The 21,360-nt window shown below is 41.9% G+C and overlaps 1 protein-coding gene across 4 annotated transcripts; it reads right to left on the bottom strand.

Moving 5' to 3' along the window:
- Positions 1 to 3,324: 3,324 nt before the first annotated feature.
- LOC125170262 (cationic amino acid transporter 3-like) lies at positions 3,325 to 20,868 on the bottom strand. Of its 4 annotated transcripts, none has more exons than XM_047866712.1 (3): positions 20,734 to 20,851; positions 6,487 to 6,622; positions 3,325 to 6,052 (listed from the first exon to the last, which is right to left on the bottom strand). In XM_047866712.1, the coding sequence occupies exon 3, from the start codon at positions 5,870 to 5,872 to the stop codon at positions 4,100 to 4,102; it is 1,773 nt and encodes a 590-aa protein (XP_047722668.1). In that variant the 5' UTR covers positions 5,873 to 6,052; positions 6,487 to 6,622; positions 20,734 to 20,851; the 3' UTR covers positions 3,325 to 4,099. The 4 variants fall into 4 exon arrangements, with proteins under 4 accessions (XP_047722668.1, XP_047722670.1, XP_047722669.1 ...); XM_047866714.1 differs by lacking the exon at positions 20,734 to 20,851 and adding an exon at positions 6,823 to 7,172; XM_047866713.1 differs by lacking the exon at positions 6,487 to 6,622 and having other exon boundaries at positions 20,734 to 20,868.
- Between the last annotated feature and the right edge of the window lie 492 nt (positions 20,869 to 21,360).

The raw sequence follows: 21,360 nt of genomic DNA on the forward strand, positions 1-21,360 counted from the left end.
GAATGAACACTGTTCTTACTGTTGGGTCTAGAGGAAGGAGAGAACCTACTCCTTGCCCTGAACAAGACTCCACTCTGATGGAACAGGACAGTCACCAGAACTCAGGCATAACCACACTAAGGCAAAAGTAGAAGTGCCTGGGTACAGTTCTAGTTGCTGGGTACAGATCCAGATACAGTTCTAGATATAGTTTGAATGGAGAGAAATGCTGTTTGTCAATTCTTTCAGAAGAATTCTCACAGAAGATAGTTAAAGGAATAACACAGTGCTAGCCTGAAAGGTAGAAGCATTTCTGTACCAAAGAAATGTGGAAGGTTCAATTCAATTTAACATAAATTTGTTAAATGCTCTTAATGTGCCTCGTCCCAGCTGGATGTTCTGGGGTGGTGAACAAGATACACTCCTTACCTACGATCTACAATCAAGAACAAAATGAGGAAAATAAAGACACTCAGATAACTTTGGTATCTTAATTTTTTTTTTAATTTCAGCTTTATTGAGGTATAACTGATATATAAAGTTGTAAGATATTTCAAGTGTACATTGTGGTATTTTTATGGACATATTCATTGTGAAATGATTCACTATGATTTCCCCACTGTGAAAGGATTAACGTGGTACTTTAATCTAAGTGTTTCATTAAATGAAGATAAGTGTTCAAAGGGCACCTTTTGCTTCCCTCACTTCATCTTTACATACCGAAGGACATCAGTTGGTGCTTTGGTTTTCTATGTGAGGTCCCTGGAGCAGCAGCAGCAGCATTTAGGAGCTTGTTAGAAGTACAAGTTCTGGGTCCCACCCAAGCCTACTGAATTCCAAAATCTGGGGTGGGACCCACCAGTGCTTTCATGGGCCCTCCAGGTGAGGTGACATACACTAAAATTTGAGCACCGCTGAGCAGAGTACTATTCCTGGCCTCTATCCACCCACCCTTCTCACTGTGACTTGATTAGTGAGTTGAAGAGACAGCACTGAGTATGCCCAGCTCAGCCCCAGTTTTTGTTGGTTTTCTTTCTGTATCCAGAACCAACCTGCCCAGAACACATGCATTCCAACCTGCTCATACAGGAGAAAATCTAATAAAATCAGACTCTCTCTAGTGGTGGAGGGTGGGGATGTTCAGCACTACTTGCAATGAGGATTAAATCGAATTTAATGATGCAGGATTGGCAACCCAATTAGGCTGCAGATCTACAGCTGATAGTTTAATCATCTCTATGTCTTGATTATCAATTGGTTCCAAACATAGGGGAAATTGGAGTGTTACTTATTGTACCTCTACAGCTCCAACAATGGGTTGTAGTAAAAAGTGGGTTCAGATCACATGCAGTAGAGAGACATATTTAAGATAATAACAGCGCATAAGAACCAGAGGAAATCCTAGAATCTTTTAAGTAAAAAGAATGTTAGAAAGTATTGGTTGTGAACTCTCATGTTACATATAAATAAGCATAGCATTTAAGGCACTGACTGGCTTGCTTAAGGTCACATTGCCAATTAGTGGTAGAAACAAGACCAGAACATAGGACACCTGGCTCTCAGCTGTTCACTTTCTGAGCACTGGACCAAAACAGACAACCGTAGAGAAATTTTGAAGTCCAAAAATGCAGATATTGCCAAGTAGAAGAATTAACCCCAGGTATTTTCAGTATGGGTAGTGGGTTCAAAGCCAAAGTGCTTTGTGCTCAGAGGAAAGCTCTGGCTCCAATCCACCTGTGCACGTTCTGTTGGCCCCTCTTACACCAAGGCTCAAGCGACACGCCATGTTCAGTATGGTCTAAACACTGCTTCGTTTTCCTTTGCTTTTCTTTGTGGTGTTCACTCTGCGTACAATCTCTCCCTGCTGTCCATGTGTGGCAAAATCCTATCTGTCCCTGGAGAGAGAGAACTCAAATGGCATTCCTCTACAAAGTCTTCTCTGATTTCACAGATCAACCCTCACCAACCACTGTGTCAGCCACAGATGATCTTCCTCCACTCTGAATTCCTAGGACACTTTATTTGCATATTCCTTATAACAACACTTTCCACTTTGTGTTACAGCTATGCTTTACCTCTTATATTACAATATAAGCTCCTTAAAAGCAGGGGCTATATTTTATCTTTTTTTGTTTTTTTTCTGGTTTCTTTTATTTATTGAAGTATAATTAATACACAATGTTGTTATATTACTCATATATACAATATAATAATTTAAAAATCTCACACATTTCTCCATGCTCATTAAGATATTAAGTATACTCTTAATTCCCTTTATCTAAATCACACATCCCTCTGGGGCACCTGGGTGGCTCTGTCAGTTAAGCATCCCACTTCGGCTCAGGTCATGATCTCGAAGTCAGTGAGTTCAAGTCCCACATCGGAAGCTCTGTGCTGACAGCTCAGAGCCTGGAGCCTGCTTCAGATTCTGTGTCTCTCTCTGCTCCTCCCCCACTCATACTCTGTCTCTCTCTGTCTCTGAAAAATTAATAAATGTTAAAAAAAATTTTAAATCACCCATCTCTCTACCTATCTCCCCTTTGGCAACTACCTGTTTGTTCCCTGATTTAGGAATCTGGGACAGTTTTTGTTGTTGCTGTTTTGTGTGTGTGTGTGTTTTGTTTTTGCTTGTCTGCCTTTTCTCCTTTCTTTCTTTCTTTTTAATTTGTTTTATTTCTTAAATTCCTCATAAGAGCAAAAACATATGGCATTTGTCTTTCTCAGACCGACATATTTCAATTATCATTATACTCACCCAGTTCATCCATGTTGTTACAAATGCCAAGATTCCATTCTTCTCTATGGCTGAATAATAGTTCATTATATATACATATGTGCCACATTTTCTTTATCCATTCATCTACTGATGGACATTTGGGTTTGCTTCCATGTCCTGGCTATTGTAAATAATGCTACGATAAACATAGGGGTGCATATATCTTTTCAAATTTTTTTAATGTTTATTTTTGAAGGAGAGAGACAGAATGAGAGCAGGGGAGGGGCAGAGACAGAGGGAGACACAGAATCCAAAGCAGGCTCCAGGCTCTGAGCTATCAGCACAGAGCCTGACATGGGGCTCAAACTCACAACCTGTGAGATCATGACCTGAGTGAAGTTGGTCACCCAACCGACTGAGCCACCCAGGCACCCCACACCTTTACAAATTAATGTAACCAAAAAGCTTTTGCTTTTGGTTTCCAGAAAAGGAAACCATCAACAAAACAAAAAGGCAACCTACTGAATGGGAGAAGCTATTTCCAAATGATATATTCAATAAGGAATTAATACTCAAAATACATAAAGAACTTATACAACTCAACACCAATGAAACAAATAATCCAATTAAAAAGTGGGCAGAGATCCTGAATATATATTTTTCCAAAGAAGACGTATAGCTTGCCAACAGACTCATGAAAAGATGCTTAGCATCACTAATCATCAGGAAAATATAAATTAAAACTGCAATCACATCATCAAATATCATTTTACACCAGTCAGGATGGCTAAAATCAAAAAAAAAAACAAGAAAATGCGTTGGCAAGGATGTGGAGAAAAAGGAACCCTCATGCACTTTTGGTGGGAATGTCAACTGGTGCAGCCACTATGGAAAACAGTATGGAGGTTCCTCAAAAAATTTAAAAAAGGAATTACCGCATGATCCAGTAATTCTGCTACTGGATATTTTCTTAAACGATCTCTACATGCAAAATGGACCCACACTCACCACGCTGAGATCAAGAGTCAGCTATACTGACTGAACCAGCGGGGCATTCCCTACCTCCTAGCTACTAGTAGATATTTAACGAAGAAAAGGAAAATATTTTACAACTTTCTTTTAAAAAATAATTTTTTTAAGTCAGAAAGCAGCTAATGACACAACTGAAAAGGAGACAAGTAAAAAAAAGGGGGGGGGAGCAAACACATATCCTTCGCTTCACCATAAATACACAGCTCTTTTAGTGTTTCCCCCACCAACATCCCATGGGAGGCCTAGCTTTCCATGAACTCAGGAGTAAATTCCATTACTGTGCAGGGAAAACTTACTGCATTCAGGTGTGATGATTTCAAACAAATATGTACTGGCACTGCTGAGTTCAAGTTCTACAGTTTGGGCCCTAACTTAAGTGGGGTTAGTGACCAGGTTGTGCTGAACTCCATAGGCAAAGTAGATAGCAAACCCAATCAGAGTCCACACACCAAATCGGGCCCAGGTGCCAGCTGTCATCTGCATCATAAGGTAAACATTCATGAAGATGCTCAGTAGTGGGAGGAGAGGCACAGCAGGGACCTTAAAGTGAAGGGAACTGGAGATCTGAGGCTGTCTCCAGATGACCCCAGTGAGCCCAGTGATGAGCACCAGGAGCACTACAACCACTGAAATCCACACTGGGTCTCCAGAAAGCAGAACTGGCCCCTGAGTCAGCACCAGGCAAAGAAGAGTGAGCAGCAGAACAAGCAGTGAGGAGCAAACATAGACAACCCGGCCAGAGAGTGGAGTGGGGGTGGGGCTGCATGGAAAAAGTAGTCCCTGTAGAGTCAGCCTCTCTGCTGCAGATACATTCTGTTGCTGCACCTCTGCTTCATGTCCCCCATTCCTCCTATCAGGTTGATACCTGATGATGAGAACACAAAAAGCAACCAGAGAGTAAGATACCAGCGTCCCAATTGACCTGAGGTCCACAAGATCAGTGATTCCAAAGAAGAATATCGTGATTGCTGCAATAATCGTAAATACCACAGTGGCCATGAATCGGGGGTATATACTGGTATAGATCCTGGTCAAGACGGGAAACAGGAGGCCATCTTCTGCCATCATGCATATCACCCACTGTATGGGGGTCATAAAGCCCATGAAAATGCCACAAACACTACAGAAAAATCCAAAACCTACAACATAGTAGGCAGGAGCCCAGCCAATATGGATAAATGCCTCAGGCAAGGTGCTCCCAGGTTGAAGCTTGTAGTAAGGCACCATAAGTGTAAGTGCAGAAAAGACACCAAAATATACCACAAAGCAGATGAACAGTGAAATCACAATGCCCATGGGGATAGAACGCTGGGGATTCTGGACTTCTTTCACTCTGGTAACAATAATACTGAAACCTATAAATGTATAGAAACAAGTAGCTGCTCCACGGAGAATCCCCTGGAAGCCAAAAGGCACAAATCCTCCAGACCCCAGAGGGCCCAACTTAGAAGTGTCATTGAGTCCAGCCTTTACGTAGTCCTCTTCTGTGAGCTGCCAGTTGTGCAGGTCCCCCTTAATGAAGCCAGAGATGATGACAAAACTGAGAACCAAAATTTTCACCAATGTGAACACTTTGGAAAGGGCGAATAACTCATAAAAATTCATATATTCAATTTCTCTAAGTAACAACAGAAGGACCACAGCAAAGTAGCCTAGATTGTCTGCAAGGACTTGAGGAACATGCTGAGAGATGCTTTCACGCAGGGTCTGAGACATCTGGTTCCCAAGCAGGTTTTCAAAAGTTAAGACCCAGGTCATGGTATAAATGACTGTATCAGCAGTAAAGGACAGGATGAGGTTCCAGCCAGTGATGAAAGCCCAGAGTTCACCAATAATGACATAGGTGTAGAGATATGAGGAGCCAGAATGGGGAACCCAGGCACCAATCTCAGCATAGCACAGCCCAGTCAACACAAAAGATAAGCCAGCCACCAAAAAGCAGATCACGATGGATGGTCCTGCTTGACTGCTGATCATCTCACAAGCCAGGATGTACACACCTGCACCTATTGTGCGGCCCACACCCAGGGCCACTAAATCCAGAGTGCTCAGGCTTCTTTCAAAGGAAATCTCAAATACTTCTTCCTCCAGTGGACGTCTGCGTACCAGCTTTTGGCCAAATCTGTGAAATGCCTGACACAGCATTCTAGCTGGAATTGAAGAAGATTCTAAGGATTAGAGAGCTATAGCAAGCCTGGGGAGTGTTGGATCAGTTCAGTGAGGCTGAGTTAAGCTGAGTTGCGTTGGGGTAGCCAATTTCCCTTGTTCAAGATTCAAAGCTGCTGCTTCATATTTCTTCTAGTATGTGGTATCCTTCCATAATTCCTAGGTAAACAATAAATATTTATTGAATAATGTTGTTCAACCAAACAAAAAAACTCAGAAGTCGCATATAACTTGTTGCAGCCCAAATATCACAGAAACCGACACCAAAAGAAATTATAGAGAAATCAACTCTGCTTTCCCCCCTAAAAAAGTGCCAAATACTTTCCAACATTCTCCTTTTTTTGCACACCACATGACATAATCCCATTTGGATTCATCTAACTCATGTAGCTTTGTGTACTAATTAAGCTTTAAGACATAACAGGGTGAATGTATTGTGCAATAATTTACACATGGGATATTTGCATGGTGCTTGAGCTTGAGTTATGACACAGTTCACAGACTAGAGGTCCTTGTTGCAATTATAGAGCCATATTGAGAATATCATCTGAGTTTAAAATACAAATATTTGCCCCTAGTTTTAAGACCCTTACCCCCAAATCAGCTAGCCAAGGTCTGATGTCATTTTTGCCCCCTTTATCCTCATTCTGCATCATCCATTTAGCTGTAGTGATGTCACAGAATGTACAGTCCAACTCTTCACTTTACCCTCCTAGGCCCACATGGGTGCTGTGAAAAGAGAGGAAAAGGGAGAAAGGGGGATAACTACCTGCAAGGTAAGAAACAGGATTTCTGGAAAGAAAACACTGGAGAAATGGGTGCAGCAGGCAACCAAGAGTCCATTACTAAGAGGGGAGAAGAGCCAGAAAGGTCATTTTATGATATCTGATATGCAATAAACCACATAAAGTAACCAGATAAATACTCACCACAGTTTTTATGTCCACAGTTTTGAGACTGTGATGGGTAGAAAGAAAAGAAATAAGTCATTTAGCTCAGTATCTCACAACCAAAACAATTCCTTCTGTCTTCTTCCTCTCTGGGTTCCAAGGAAGAAGGTGAATTCACTTCTGCAGAAAGTCTCCTCACTGGCCACATTGTGCTTTATAAACACCCTGCACCATCTGTGGTGTCAGTAGCCAATTGCCTGGAGACCCTGCATTGATCTGTGGACTTGTATTAAAACACTCACCTGTAACTCCCTTTTAATTTTTCACAAGGAGTTATTTTTAACTCACTTAAACCATAGTCTGAATGTGTTCTTAGTGAAGGAATCCTGCGTGTGGTTCCTCCTTCCCCTCCTCCCCTGGCTGCTATTCAAATGGGCCCCTCCTCAAGGGGAGCAAGACTTTAGGTGAACAATTCACAGCAATGCCCCAGAAAGGAGTAGTGGAGAACAGAGAAAACAAAGTCATGCAGCCCCCACTCTCCTCTCTATTCAGAATTGGATTTTGAGAGAATTTTAAGAAATGTTAGTAGAGGTTTCTAAAGATGGAAAGACAAGTCAAAATTGAAAAGGCTTCTCTACAGATAATCAAAAGGAACCCTTGGATTATGGGTCAGACCTGTCTACAAATCCATCTAGACTCCTTATTTGCCACCCACCAGTTCCAATGTTATGATTTACTAACAAGCACACAACATAGACAAAGAGAGTCAATACCTAACTCAGGGAAATTTTCTACACTATAAATGTGATTGATGTGTCCCCCACCCATCCCCAGGCTTTAACTCTTCAGTGGTTCCCATTGCCCTTCATTCTTAATCCTGTCTTCCTTCATCATCTGACCTGTGCTTATTCCTCTAGCATCATCCCCTGCCCAGTTCATAATGCAACTGCAAAATCCTACACCCACCCTGTTCCCCTGCTTTTAATGCCTTCTTGTCCCCTTCTCTTAGCTAACCCCACTTCTCTTTCGGTTCCCAGCTCAGATGTTGCTGCCCCAGGAAGCCTCCCCTGACCCTTATGCTGCCTTTCTTATGTGTTCTCATAGCACCCACTTCCCTCATGTGCCATTTATCATAATGTAGCAAAAATTCCAGGTCAGCTGCCTGTCTCCTCCATCAGAGTGTGAATTAAGTGCTCCATAAATACTTGTTGAACAAATACACAAACTGAGAAGAGAATCCTGAAAGAACACATAATCCAGAATTCCTATCTACTTTACTTTGAGATACATACTTTGTAGCCAAGTAACTTTTATAAATCTGGCCCAGGTAAAGATATAAATGACATTACCCTTCTTATAAAAGGCAATCAAAATCAAAAGTGTGGAAGGAAAACCAACTGTGATAACACCTAGACTGCACATCATTCATGGCAGGTATAAACCACAAAGAGTGATAAAAAAAAAAATTGTTTGCCTTTGAGGACAGCTGTTTTAAAACTATCAGGCACCCTTGGGTTATAGGCAACCAACCACCCAAGCCCAGTTAGGGAATCCCTATTTTTTTTGAAGGCATCATGTTCAAGCCCTATAAGCTAGGTGAGGTTATAACCCAGGCACCCTTGGGTTATAGGCAACCAACCACCCAAGCCCAGTTAGGGAATCCCTATTTTTTTTGAAGGCATCATGTTAAGCACCTATAATCTAGGTGAGGTGTCCTAATGTAGAGGTTCTTACTTCAGGGGACAGAGGGAGGCATAATGAAGACATCTTGGAACATTTTCAAATGTCATATCCTCTCCCTCTGGAGATTCTTTTCCACTAGCCCCATACTTCCCATGACTGCTCTAAGCCACCCAATTGACAGGAATTGCTGTCAATCTCAAAGGAAAAATATTCTAAAAGTTTCCTTCACAGGAAGGCAGCACAGTTTAGTAGTTAGTAGTAAAGCTCTGCAGGTAAACAGTTCAGGATCAAATCACAACTCAACCTCATACCTGGTGACTCTGAACAAATTATTTTACCTCTCAGGGCTTTAGTTTCCATGACAGTTAAATGGGAGTAAAAGTAAATACCTCACAAGGTTGTAGTAAGGAGTACTTAGCTCAGTACCTAGCAAACAATACGTACTTAATATAATCTACCTAAATGTTTAATATTGAAATCTGATTCAAAGTCCACAAACCTTGAAAATCATTTAGTATTTATAAATTTCCAGCCTCAAAATGACTCACTAAACCTCGAGCCTGTTAGCTAACCCTAATGAGAAAATGAAAACTGTTTTATTCCATATAATTCACCTTGAAACTCTAAGGACTCTAATTAAACACCCTCATACAAGCTGGTGCTAAACACATGCGGGTCCCAAGAAGACTGAATTCAACCAGGCATCAAAAAATGCAAGGCTCAAATACAATAATAATATCTTTCCCCATGGATGCCTCATCTTATTCCTGGGAGAGGCAGTACTGGGTACTATAGAGGTAAGAGCAATGAATATTATATCAGAAATTTTGGATTTGAGACCTAGCCCCTCTGCTTGACTATATAAACTAGAGTAATTTGTTTAATCTCTCTAAGCCTCAGTTTCCTCCTCCACCTAGAAGCTTACTGGATTTTCCTTACTGGATCAACATGAGAATTGGATGAGAAGATACAAACTATCTGGTGGGAGTGTAACTGGGGCCACCATCCTGAAGCACAATTTTAGCGCCATTAAGAATGCACACCCTCCCACCCCACAATCTCTCTCTGAGGTCAACACCCCAAGGAAACTCCCTCCTGAGTCCATAAGGAGACTCATATGAGCACGTTCAACAAAGGAAGTTTATGATAGCAGGAAGTTGGAAGCTATGCCAGAGTTGATTATTACAGAAATATATAAGTAAAAAGTGCCCTACGTGCACAATGAAACATTACACAGCACTCAGATATAATAAAGTACATTCAATAGCAATTGGATAGGATGATGTTTAGTAGGAAAAGTAAAAAGCAGGACGAGGTGTATAGCGCAACGCCATTTATGGACATTTATAAAACATCCAAAAAATGCCGTCTGTTTGTCAAGGATAAACGTGCATTTGATAAAAATGAGATGAAATTCTTCTGCTCAAAGTCTTCCACTGGTTTCCCTTCTTAATTTTTTTTAATTTTTATTTATTTTTGAGAGAGACAGAGGAAGTAAGAGAGGGGCAGACAGAGAGGGAGTCAGAGAATCCGAAGCAACTCCCCACTGTCCTTGCAAAGCCCGTTGTGGGACTTATCACTATTGAAGGCACTATATGTTTTATTTATTTATTTGTTCATGATTTATCTCACTCCAAAAGAATGTAAGCTCAATGAAAGCAGGACTTCTTTTTTAGTGTTTTGCTCCTGGCTATATTCCCCACACCTATAACTGTGACTTACACAGTTGACACTTTGAATTTGTTAAATGGTTGAATGTATCTAAATACACATATAGAGCATGGATTGGAAGAGCATTTGTTAATATAATAAAGCAAGTACCTCCAGTGAGGATGGAAAATGAGAATAAAGATCAGGATGAAAGGTGAAAAAAAAATGCACTGAAAAGGGGCCTGACAGGAAGCAATGGTGCTAACAGTCCATAACTGAGGGAGGGGTTGACTCCACTCTGCGCACTTCAGGTTCAACAAAGGAATTGCATGAGACAATGTGAGAACAGCTGGTTAATCTAATAAAGGACAGAAACTCAACAGATTTAAATTGAAGGGAACTGGAATCCTATAATGTCAGCATATAGAGAATACAGAGAAGGAATACCTGCTAGAAAGAGGGTGGAGTTCCCTACCAGTTCCCTCTGAACCCATCTCCCTTTTCCCAATTCCTCTTTCTCCTTCAGATCCTTTAACTGTCTCTGGAGGCTCCTTTCTGGACACTAAGGATGCTTGTACCACATCTCTTTCTCTGGGGAACTGTCCCTAGTCACCTATCTCACAACAAAGACACAAAAATGGGTCCTAACATTTGTTGAGTCACACACCCCTCTGAGGTTGATCACCTCAAAAAAATGTCCTACATTCTTCTGAAGTCCATCCATGGGTCCTGAGGAGGAATCCCAGAGGAGGACCATCTGAATGGCAGGGTGGGAGATGGGTAATGCTTTTGATAATTTCTGTTTCCCTCAACTGTGTTGTGCAGGGTGGTCTTTGTGCTCTTCCCACTTTTACTGAAGATGACGGACAGTGGGCTGCAAAGTATGAAGATACCAGAGACGCAACCCAGAGAGCAAAACATCTGGGAATGAAACAATCACATTTCATGACTCCAACAGAAGCAGGCTGAACAAACAAATGAACAAGCAAACTCACAGAAGAGAAAGCACACCAGTGATTGGGAATCCTGAGAAAGTACCACAAATCCAGCTTATAATAACAGCAGAGAGAAACATTGTCCTCAAGCACCATGTTCAGAAATGCCCTCTCTCTTTGAAATAATCTATGATTATTCCAATAGTTTATATCCAGTAGTTTATATTCAGTCCAGACTCTGACCCAGCTGTCAAAGTCCCACCCTAATTCTGTCCCCACCCTCAGGCCCATCACCTCCTTCCTGACTCAGCTGCTCAGATCCTGACTTACCCTTCCTGGGAGGAGCCTTTGGCCTAAGTGCCTGTCCTGCAAGGGATGCCCTCCTCACTCCTTTCTGTCCAGTCTTTATGCTCTACCTCTTCTCCACCCTATTCTACAACCTTCCTGCTACACACATCAAAGAAGCCTTTCCTAAGACTTCCTGACTGATCCCCATCGCCCACCTCCTCCCTTTCCTGCCAGCACTTAGAGCCTGTCCTGATGCTTAGCTGAAACTAGTTTTCCCTTTCTGTCAGCTGGTGTCCTGGGTAGGTCACTTAAATTCCTTTAAGGTCTAAAAGCTGCCAGAGGGCATGGCCAGGTTTCATATACCTCCTCTTTCTGAATTTCACACTCCCACCCCCAACCTACAGTAACCAGGATAAGGATCTGCTCATAATTGTACCAGGAAACCAAAAGGCATTTAGGACAGAGAAAATGAATATGTAGATGTATTGATTCACTACTACATCTTGACATTCCTGTAAGTTGGATTTAAAAAAGAGAGAGAGAGGGGCGCCTGGGTGGCGCAGTCGGTTGGGCGTCCGACTTCAGCCAGGTCACGATCTCGCGGTCCGTGAGTTCGAGCCCCACGTCAGGCTCTGGGCTGATGGCTCAGAGCCTGGAGCCTGTTTCCGATTCTGTGTCTCCCTCTCTCTCTGCCCCTCCCCCGTTCATGCTCTGTCTCTCTCTGTCCCAAAAATAAATAAAAAATGTTAAAAAAAAACAAAGAGAGAGAGAGAGAGAGAGAGAGGGCCAAACCTAGTTGGAAACAGGAAACTAGAACATGCACCATCATCTATTTCAAGTGCATTTCCTAAGGGCATTTCCTAATGAGGCCCCAGAGTATATGAATATCAGTTTAATTAGGAAACTGTCTCTCCCAAAGGAGGTGCTTGTTCAGAGGAAGTGCTGAAAGAAATGCAGAGAGAGGCCAGGGAATATGAAGACAGCTTGTATAAATTCCATAATGCCCTGTTCTCCCCACTTCCTTCCCTCTCCTCCCTGGGTTTCTCTCAGTCTCTGAGCTCCTTCCAAACTCCAATACAAAAGTTCCATCCCAAGTCAACAAAAGAACTCCTGTCAAGTCCAAAATTTAACTCACTAAATTGCAAGCTGTCTTGCTTTCTCAACCAGCCCCACCTGCTCTCCTTTGTCCTGGAGGTCCTAGAGACTCCTCTGTCTCTAAAAAGAGTACTGCCCTCACTCTAGACATTTCCTTTTCAAAACATTTTTCCAAGGCAGTAAGTTCTACTGGCTCTCTTGGTTGGATGTTAACACCCCTGCAATCAGGAAGTTGGCCTAGTGGCTCCTCTTGAATAGCCTCAAAGAGAGTTTGGATACCAGTTACTTTGCTAGAAGTTTGAGACACTCTTGAGAGGAAGGTTAATGAGGATGTTAAATAATTATTTTCCAGTTCTCAATGATTCAGATAAGTGGACTTAAATGAAGCACCTCCAAAGATTATAACAATTCTTTGTATCCAAGGACAGCTCCTTCCTGAGTGTATAAATTATCTCATCCTCCTTAAAATTTTCCAGACAAGGAAAACTCTGGAGCCAATCTAACCAGTGGCTCCCAAACAAACAAGTATAAAGCTCTTTGGATAGCTGAGCTTCCCCGGAGTTTCTGAACTTCTAACCCAAGCAGCCCTGCAACTCTGGAAGGGGGAAGTCAGGAATACAGGAGTAGAGGTTTGAGTTCAGGGCCAGAGCTTGAAATAATACTAAGTGTGGTACATGTGTACACCAACATTCCAAAGTAGAAACAGTTCAGAATACATATGAAAAGCTAAACAGAACAAAAGCTGCCATGAACACTGGGGCCAAGTCTTATATCCAAGGGTACCAAAAATTAGTTAACAAAATCAAGTGAAAAATGAAATCTTCCCATTTTCCCTGTTTCTGTCTTCTCTAGAAGTCTGTGTCCAGGGGCACCTGGGTAGCAGAATTGGTTAAGCATCCGACTTCAGCTCAGGTCATGATCTTGCAAGATCATGTCTCGTGGGTGTGAGCCCTGCATCAGGCTCTGTGCTGACAGCTTAGAGCCTGGAGCCTGCTTTAGAGTCTGTGTCTCCCTCTCTCTGCCGCCCCACCCCCACTTGTGTTCTGTCTTTCTCTCTCTCTCTCAAAAATAAATGAACATTAAAATTTTTTAACTAAAAAAAATAGAAGTCTATGTCCAATTATAGTCCTTCATATATTCATATGCTGCTCCCCATTTATTCAGCAGTGCACATAAAACAAATAAAACAAAAATCCCTCCACTCAACGTGCTTACATTCCTGCAGTGGAAAGCAAACAATAAACAAATAAGTACTATGAAGATATACTGTGTTGGATTTGCAATCAATGCTGCAGAGAAAAGGGAAACAAGGAAAGGTTAGGATGTGTTCAGAGTGGGTGTTGTGAGTATAAAAAAGGATGATCTGAGACAGCCTTACCTGCACACTCTTGTGCAACCATCACTACCATCATCTCCAGAACTTGTTCATCTTCCTCAGCTGAAACTCTGTACCCACTCAACAGCAACTCCCCATTCTTTCCTCCCTGCAGCCCCTGACAACCAACCACCACCTACTTTCTGTCTCTATAAATTTGACCACTCTGGGTACTTTATGTAAGTGGAATCAAACAATATTGTCCTTTTGTTACCAGCTTATTTCACTTAACGTAATGTCTTCAAGGTTCACCCATGTTGGAGCATATGTCAGAATGTCCTTCCTCCTCAAGGCTCAGTAATATTCCATTGTGTATATCCCACATCTTGCTTATGCATCCATGCACTGATGGGCATGTGCGTTGTTTCACCTTTTGGCTTTTGTGAGTAATGCTGTTATGAATACAGGTACAGAAATATCTTTTTGAGTTCTTGCATACAATTCAATAGTATATACACCGGAAGTGGGATTGCTGGATCCTATGGTAATTGTGTGTGTATGTATATATACACACACACACACACACACACATATATATATATATATATATATAGAGAGAGAGAGAGAGAGAGAGATTATCATACTGTTTTCCACAGCATCTGCACCATTTTACATTCCCACAAGCAATGCACAAGCCTCCCAATTTCTCCACATCCTAGTTAACACTCATTATCCTCTGTTTTTATTTAATAGCAGCTATCCTAATGGGTGTGTGGTGGTAAGTGGCTACTTTTGAGAAATATCAAGGAAGCCTGTAGAGCCGAGACAGAGTGAGTGAGAGGGAAGCAGTAGGGGATGAAATCAGAGAGAAAGCAGGAAGCCAGATCCTTCATGTATGATCTGAGAGTCACAGTGAGGACTTGGGCTATTCCTATGGGTGTGATGGAAACCTTAGAAAAACTGATAGTTTTACATGTTGCCACTTAGACACTTATCACCTTGTCCACACTACCCCTTCGTCTAGAAGGAGCCCATGGTTTGCAAATAGTTAACAAAATAGAAGGAAAACTATATATACCCAGGGCCAGCCTCCTGCCATTCTCCCTGGTCCACCCTCCTGGTCCATAAAATTGGTAACTCTGAACAACCGGCAGCCATCAGAGAGTACTGCCCTTGAAGTAAGATGAAGCCCTAAATCACATTCTTTCTGATCACTACATTGTACCAGATAAGTGATATGTAAGTGCTCATTACCATCCTTCTGGAAAATAACACTTACCTCAAGTCTTTTTTTAACTTGAGCTGCCTTTTATTTTTTAAGTTTATTTATTTTGAGAGAGAGAGAGTCAGACACGTAACTGACTGAGCCACCCAGAAGCCCCTTCTTCAAGTCTTAAACACACACACACACACACACACACACACACACAGTCCCAACCAGACCTGCAGTTTCATGCTATTACATCCAAACTTCTAAGATTGTATTTCTAAAGCTTTCTTTTAAAGTTCTTCTACCACTTACTCATCCTATTAACCTTTTCTGTGGCTCCTGCTTGAACAGGATAAACCTTTCCCCACACATGTACATCTTGATAGCATTAATATCAGCCTTCACACAGACTGTCCTTCTCTGCCTAGAATACACCAAACCCTGTTTAACATGACCCTCCTTCTGGAAGCTTCTCTGGGCACATCTACAAATAGATATCTGATCTTTCCAGTGTGCTCTCTTTGCCCCCTGCTCTCTCCTCATTAATGTCCAGTGGCATAACTCACTGAACTAGAATTTTGTACTCAGAGTACACTCAGTTAAGAAAGAGGGTAGGAGTCAAAGGTGGTGAGGTGGAGCTGAGGAGCAGATCTTCTGCTTGAAAACACTTCCATCTTGCTTTTCCTTCTCCAGCTGAAGCCTGAGGTAGAAAGAATTAACTGGTCACAGATAAGGAAGTACCCCAGGATTTAGAGCCCTTTTGGTGATATCAGGGGTCTCACACAAGAACTGAAGTCCAAGTCTCTTTCACCACAAAGTGAAAGTACAAAGGAAGCAATTCAAGTGAGCTCAGACAAAGTGCATTATCTATCACATTTATGGTTTGCTCCAGTGTCATACCCCTGATGTGTGACAACTGACATCAACACCAAGTTTTATTACTTTCACTGATTTACTTCATTTGGAAAATAATTCACCTAATGCTTTGCAATTAGACAACATGACACAGGACTCAAACTACAATAACTATAGTTGTCTTGTCTGCAAAAAGGAGGAGTGGGACAATAGTCAATTGACTAAATGCTGTGTAGAATATGATTAAACTTGTTTAAGGAGGATAGGGAAGTATCCATGAAATGCCCTTAAATCATAGCTCCTAGAGAAAAGAATTTTCTGGATTGGCTACCATTTTTCCTGTACTATCTGTGAATAAATATACAGGTGGGTTCAGTGTATTTTGAGTTGGATCTAAAGTGAAAAATTGGATGGACCCACAGGAAGTTTCTATATGAGATACACTGGATTCAATCTATTACAGATGAGGTTTCAACTACTGTAAGTGAATACAAAGAAAAAATCCAAATTAGAAAGTTCAGGCACCACAGTGATTCTTTGTACAAAAGAACTCAAGCAAAAGCAATATTTTCTTCCCCCTAAATTATCAACACCACCACTAATACCCCCCAAATCATCACACACTCAGTTTCACACAGCATAAGACAATGGGGGCAAATACAGAATTCCCCACTCTGGGAATTTACAATTAAGGGCACTTCATGAATGTCTTCCCACCTACCAAAAAAAGTAAGAGATACATACACTATGAACCAGGAAGATATTCCTCAATCACAAATGAACAAAGGCAAGGGCATGTCAAGATCCCAGATGCCTTCCTAGATGGAAGACAAGAGTAGTAAGGACCTCATTTTCCATTGTTGGCAAGAATTGTGAATACCTTCTGTGTACCATTAGTCAGCCTGAAGGCCACATAGAAGAGTGGGGAATTATGCTATCTTGGCATTGTGTATAAGTGTTTCCCAGGAAAACATCAGTTCAAGTTATATCTTCAGCGTGGGCCATGATCCAATAAACAGAGCCTCATTTAGGGCTTCCTTCCATGCCCCCCACCAAAAACATGAAACAAACTCCATAACACCTTGAACCAGTAAATCCAGCTTGCCCAAATAGACAGATCCAGGTAAATATTTGCTAGAGATATTGATACAGATCTATATACTATGATATTAATAATCATTAAAAACAATAATTCTCCATCTTGGTCTGTGCAGAAAAATAAAAAAAGAGACAAACCACTGCAATGGTAAGAAATGTGTAACTTGTCCCCTGGGGAAAGAGAAGTAAAGCTCAGATAGCTTCCCTGAAAGGATGGAAAGAAAGCTGAAGTAACCAAATTCGCCTCAAACTAAAGAAAATAAATATCCAAAATTCTCTCCAAGGCATCTCCTGAGAACAACCTCACCAACTGATTCCTTAACAAGCATCCTCCCATCTATGATCTTACTTTGTACTGTATTCTGTTTGCATGTTATTTGGAAGAAGACTTTGTCTGCCCTTTCTAAAATAGAAACTCCTTAGGGTAGAACCTACTTCAGTTTTCTGAATGAGGCTAGAAACCCTAATTCTGCATGCAAGTAAACATTACTAGGTGAAACCAAGACTTGAACTTGAAGGCATGACAGTCCCCAAACTGTCTGCTCATTAGACCAAGAGGAAACACAGCCACCTCCTCCAACTCACCTACCTACCCTACCACCCATCATACATCTCTCAAATGAGATCCCACCTTGGCAGAGGCTGAATTCCAAGTCAGTTAAAACTCATCCTGATGCAGACTAACACACACCAGACCAACTGTATGTAGACCAAATCCATCCACACAAATGTAGACCAAAATCTATGTAGATGTAGACCAGAACATTTTTGCTTCCTTCCCACAATACCTATGGAGTCCTTGCTACATGCAAACATCACACTAGTACCACTGTGGGTAAACAATTAGATAGCCAGAGCTTCTCTAGAAACTGTTGAGACTCGGGGCGCCTGGGTGGCTCAGTCGGTTAAGCAGCTGACTTCAGCTCAGGTCATGATCTCACGGTCTGTGAGTTTGAGCCCCTCGTCGGGCTCTGTGCTGACAGCTCAGAGCCTGGAGCCTGTTACAGATTCTGTGTCTCCCTCTCTCTGACCCTCCCCCGTTCATACTCTGTCTCTCTCTGTCTCAAAAATAAATAAACGTTAAAAAAAATTAAAAAAAAGAAAGAAACTGTATAGACTCTTATAAATACTTATCTAGTATCTTTCTGGGGTGGCTGTGAACAAAGAGGCTTTTCTTAGTTTCTCTGGGATAAGTTCAGAGAAGACAGAGTTAAATGCAGTGTTCCTCATTCATGATTTGACACATTTACAAGTTTAATTTCAGTCAGAATCCAGTTATGTAAATTCTTAACATTTCTATCATGCCAAAACAAGATGATCAGCTTAAGAAATGAGAAAAGCTTGAGTTTCTGCTTCTAGAGGTCTTCAGAAACTAGATGGGCTACCAGGAAGAATCAGAATTAGATTTTCCAAACAGAAATCAGAAAGAGAGCTGGGAAAAGCCAAGGAGTGTGTGCAATTAATGGATTAGAAAGTGATGTGATTGGGGTGCCTGCATGGCTCAATCGGTTAAGCATCCAACTATGGCTCAGATCATGATCTCACAAGTCATGAATTTGGACCCTGCATCAGGCTCTGTGCTGACAGCTCAGAGCCTGGAGCCTGCTTCAGATTCAGTGTCTCCCTCTCTCTGTCCCTCCCCTGCTTGCACTCTGTCTCTCTCAAAAATAAATAAACATTAAAATTTTTAAAAATAAAGTGATGTGGTGCATTTATGTCAACAGTGAAAATCAATTTCTTCTCCACTTCCCCCTACGATTCTCTACTCCCTTTTCTCAGCCCCAGATCCTGTCAACATAGAACACCTAATAAGAGTCCTCAGGAGAAAGCAGTAGAAGGAAATCCATCTGTCTGCCCAACTTATTTTCCAAAATATAACTATGATGGAGGATGGACCTTGTCTACAATGAGCACTGATCCAAACGCATGTTTTCCAAGAACACTTGCTAAATAGCTTTGTTTCTTCTCACAAATCCTTCCTTTTCTTGTAAGCACAGACTCTAGATCCATCCAGTGGTCCCATCTATCCCTAAGTTCTGTCTCCACCTTCAGACTAGCAGTTGTGAGTTGTCAGAGCCCATGGCTACTACTTCCATGTACCTCCTCCCAGTATACACCCTCAGTAATACACTGCACACAAAGTGGCTTAGAAAGACTGACTATCTCTCTGGTTATCTTCATTAATATCTTTAAATGTGTCTTTCTGTCCTCCCATGTAAGTACTTACCTGTCTCTTTATCTCTATCATCTCTCACCAGACTTGCTTGGCTCCTCTCACAGCCCTAGGTATCTGCTTCACACTGCCACCATCTCCCTTGGAAAGTTAATTTTTGTTTTGTTTTGTTTTGATTTGTTTTGTTTTGTTTTGGTTTGTTGTAGGAAATACACCAGATCATCTGAGTCAGAGTCCTGAGTTCTATTCCAGATATAGATCAACATGACTTCTCCACCAAGACCCACTTGCCTCATCCCAGATCAGCCAACATAATCTATAACAAAGATCCACTGCCACCAACTTGTAGGGGACACTCTTCATCCCTCGTTCCTAATTCTTTTTAATCCCCACTCTGTTTTGAGATTTAGGCAATAATAAAAGAAAAAGGGATGAGGATAAACCAAGAGAATACAGTCCAAAAAGTATATTTATAAATTAAGAATACACTTTGTGAAAGAACCAGCCCTTTCCATGTGATTTTGTTTAAACTGAGGTTAAAAAGAATCTGCCTTTGGGAGGCAATAATGCATATCAATGATAATGGAGTGAATTTGCACAAGACTGCTAAAGAGCAAGAGAGGGACAATCTAGAAATAAACATTTGCCACATGTAATCATAAAACAAGTGTCATGCATGGATAAGTGTTGTCTGGGCTTCTGGTGTTGGGGTATTGCTCACAGTGTACATGGCAGTGGGGAGGAGGGGAAGGGTGGAGAACAGTTTAAGACTTCAAAGGGCTTTTAAAATTAAAGAGTTGCAAATATGTTTTGCAATAACAGCAAACTGCCTCTTTGAGACCAAGTGTTTTAATACCACTAGGCAACTACACCCCAGGGGAACTAGGTCATCTTTCCTCCAACAACCTGACCTCGTCTGTAATCAATCCGCACAACTTTTCAAATTAGATTTAAAAAGGCTGATAGATACTTTCAAGCACCTGTAAAAATAGATATCTAACTCCTTAAGCAAGGAGGAAGAAGACCCTCAAATCCTCCATTGTGATGGTGGACCACCTTATCAACCTGACATGTTATTCTGCAAAATCCACACCAATGCCTTCCCTAAGAAGATATAATACAGACAATTTCAGAACCTTCAGTGAGAAAAGTATGGCAAAACTGGAAGAAGACAGCAGAGCCAGGTGGAAGAATCTTCATTCAAAGAACATGCCTAAGCATACTATGTGCTGGACCCTGTGGAAAAGACAAAGATGAAGAAAGCAAGCTCTGCACCAGGTCAGAAAGGAAAGGCCAGGAAGGAAGGCAGGGCCAAGAGGGGGAAAGGATGCTGGGGGAGAAGCACCCAAGAATAACCTCCCCTAACTCATATTTTCCTCAGTAGAACTGAGAATGTTTCTGATCTGGAAGACAATAGAGTGTAGGTCTCCAAATCACTCTAGCCCCAGCAAACCTACCTGCCCTTCCCAAATTCCTAAGGCCTCTGGTCTGCACTTGCCAGAGGAAAGTCTATCTCTGGTGCCATGAAATACCCTCTGTTCAAACCCATAGGGTTTGGACATCCAGCTATTATCCAAGGCCAGCCTTCCTCCTCTCTGGCTCTGCCTCGGTTTCCTTGACAATCCTATAAACAGGAGACATCACTTACCTATAGGCTTTTTCTTCCCTGGAGGAGAGAGACCTGAGAAGAAAGTGCAAGCCAAACCCAGAGACAAGTAGGGAGGTTGGCCAAGCAGTGTCAGGACTTGGAATGGAGCTTAGTGAGGCCCTCAGGGAGTTGAGGCTTTCAAAGAGGTGGGGCCCTTGGGAGGAGGGGCTCTTGGGAGGCAGAGCACTAGCAAGGCTGGGCCTCAGGGAGTTGGGGCCATAGGGAGGCAGGGACATCCAAAGGGTAGAAAAGGATGAAGGAGGTAGGTTAGCTGGAATCCTGGAAGAAAGCTGGAGGTGGGCAATGGAAGACTAGTGGGGTTCTGCATTGGTGAGGAGGTGGCTGAGGACTTTAATGGGACTTTGTTGGATATTCTGCTGGCAGCAAGATGTGAATTTAGAAGTAAACAAGCTTCCCAAGGTCCTGGGTATGGAGAAGGTCCTGGTTGGCAAGAGAGTATGGGGAGCCAGGTAGAGCCCAGCCTGTGGTGATTTGGAGGCCAGTCCTAGGACCATCTAAAAAGCCCATTAAGAAGTATTTAAACTAGAATAGAAGCACATCCAACCACGTCTCTCAGAATCTCCTACTAGGCTACTCTACCAACACTATCCAGCCACAACCCATCAT

Source organism: Prionailurus viverrinus, chromosome B4, assembly GCF_022837055.1.
Source record: "Prionailurus viverrinus isolate Anna chromosome B4, UM_Priviv_1.0, whole genome shotgun sequence".
Taxonomy (NCBI): Eukaryota; Metazoa; Chordata; class Mammalia; order Carnivora; family Felidae; genus Prionailurus; species Prionailurus viverrinus.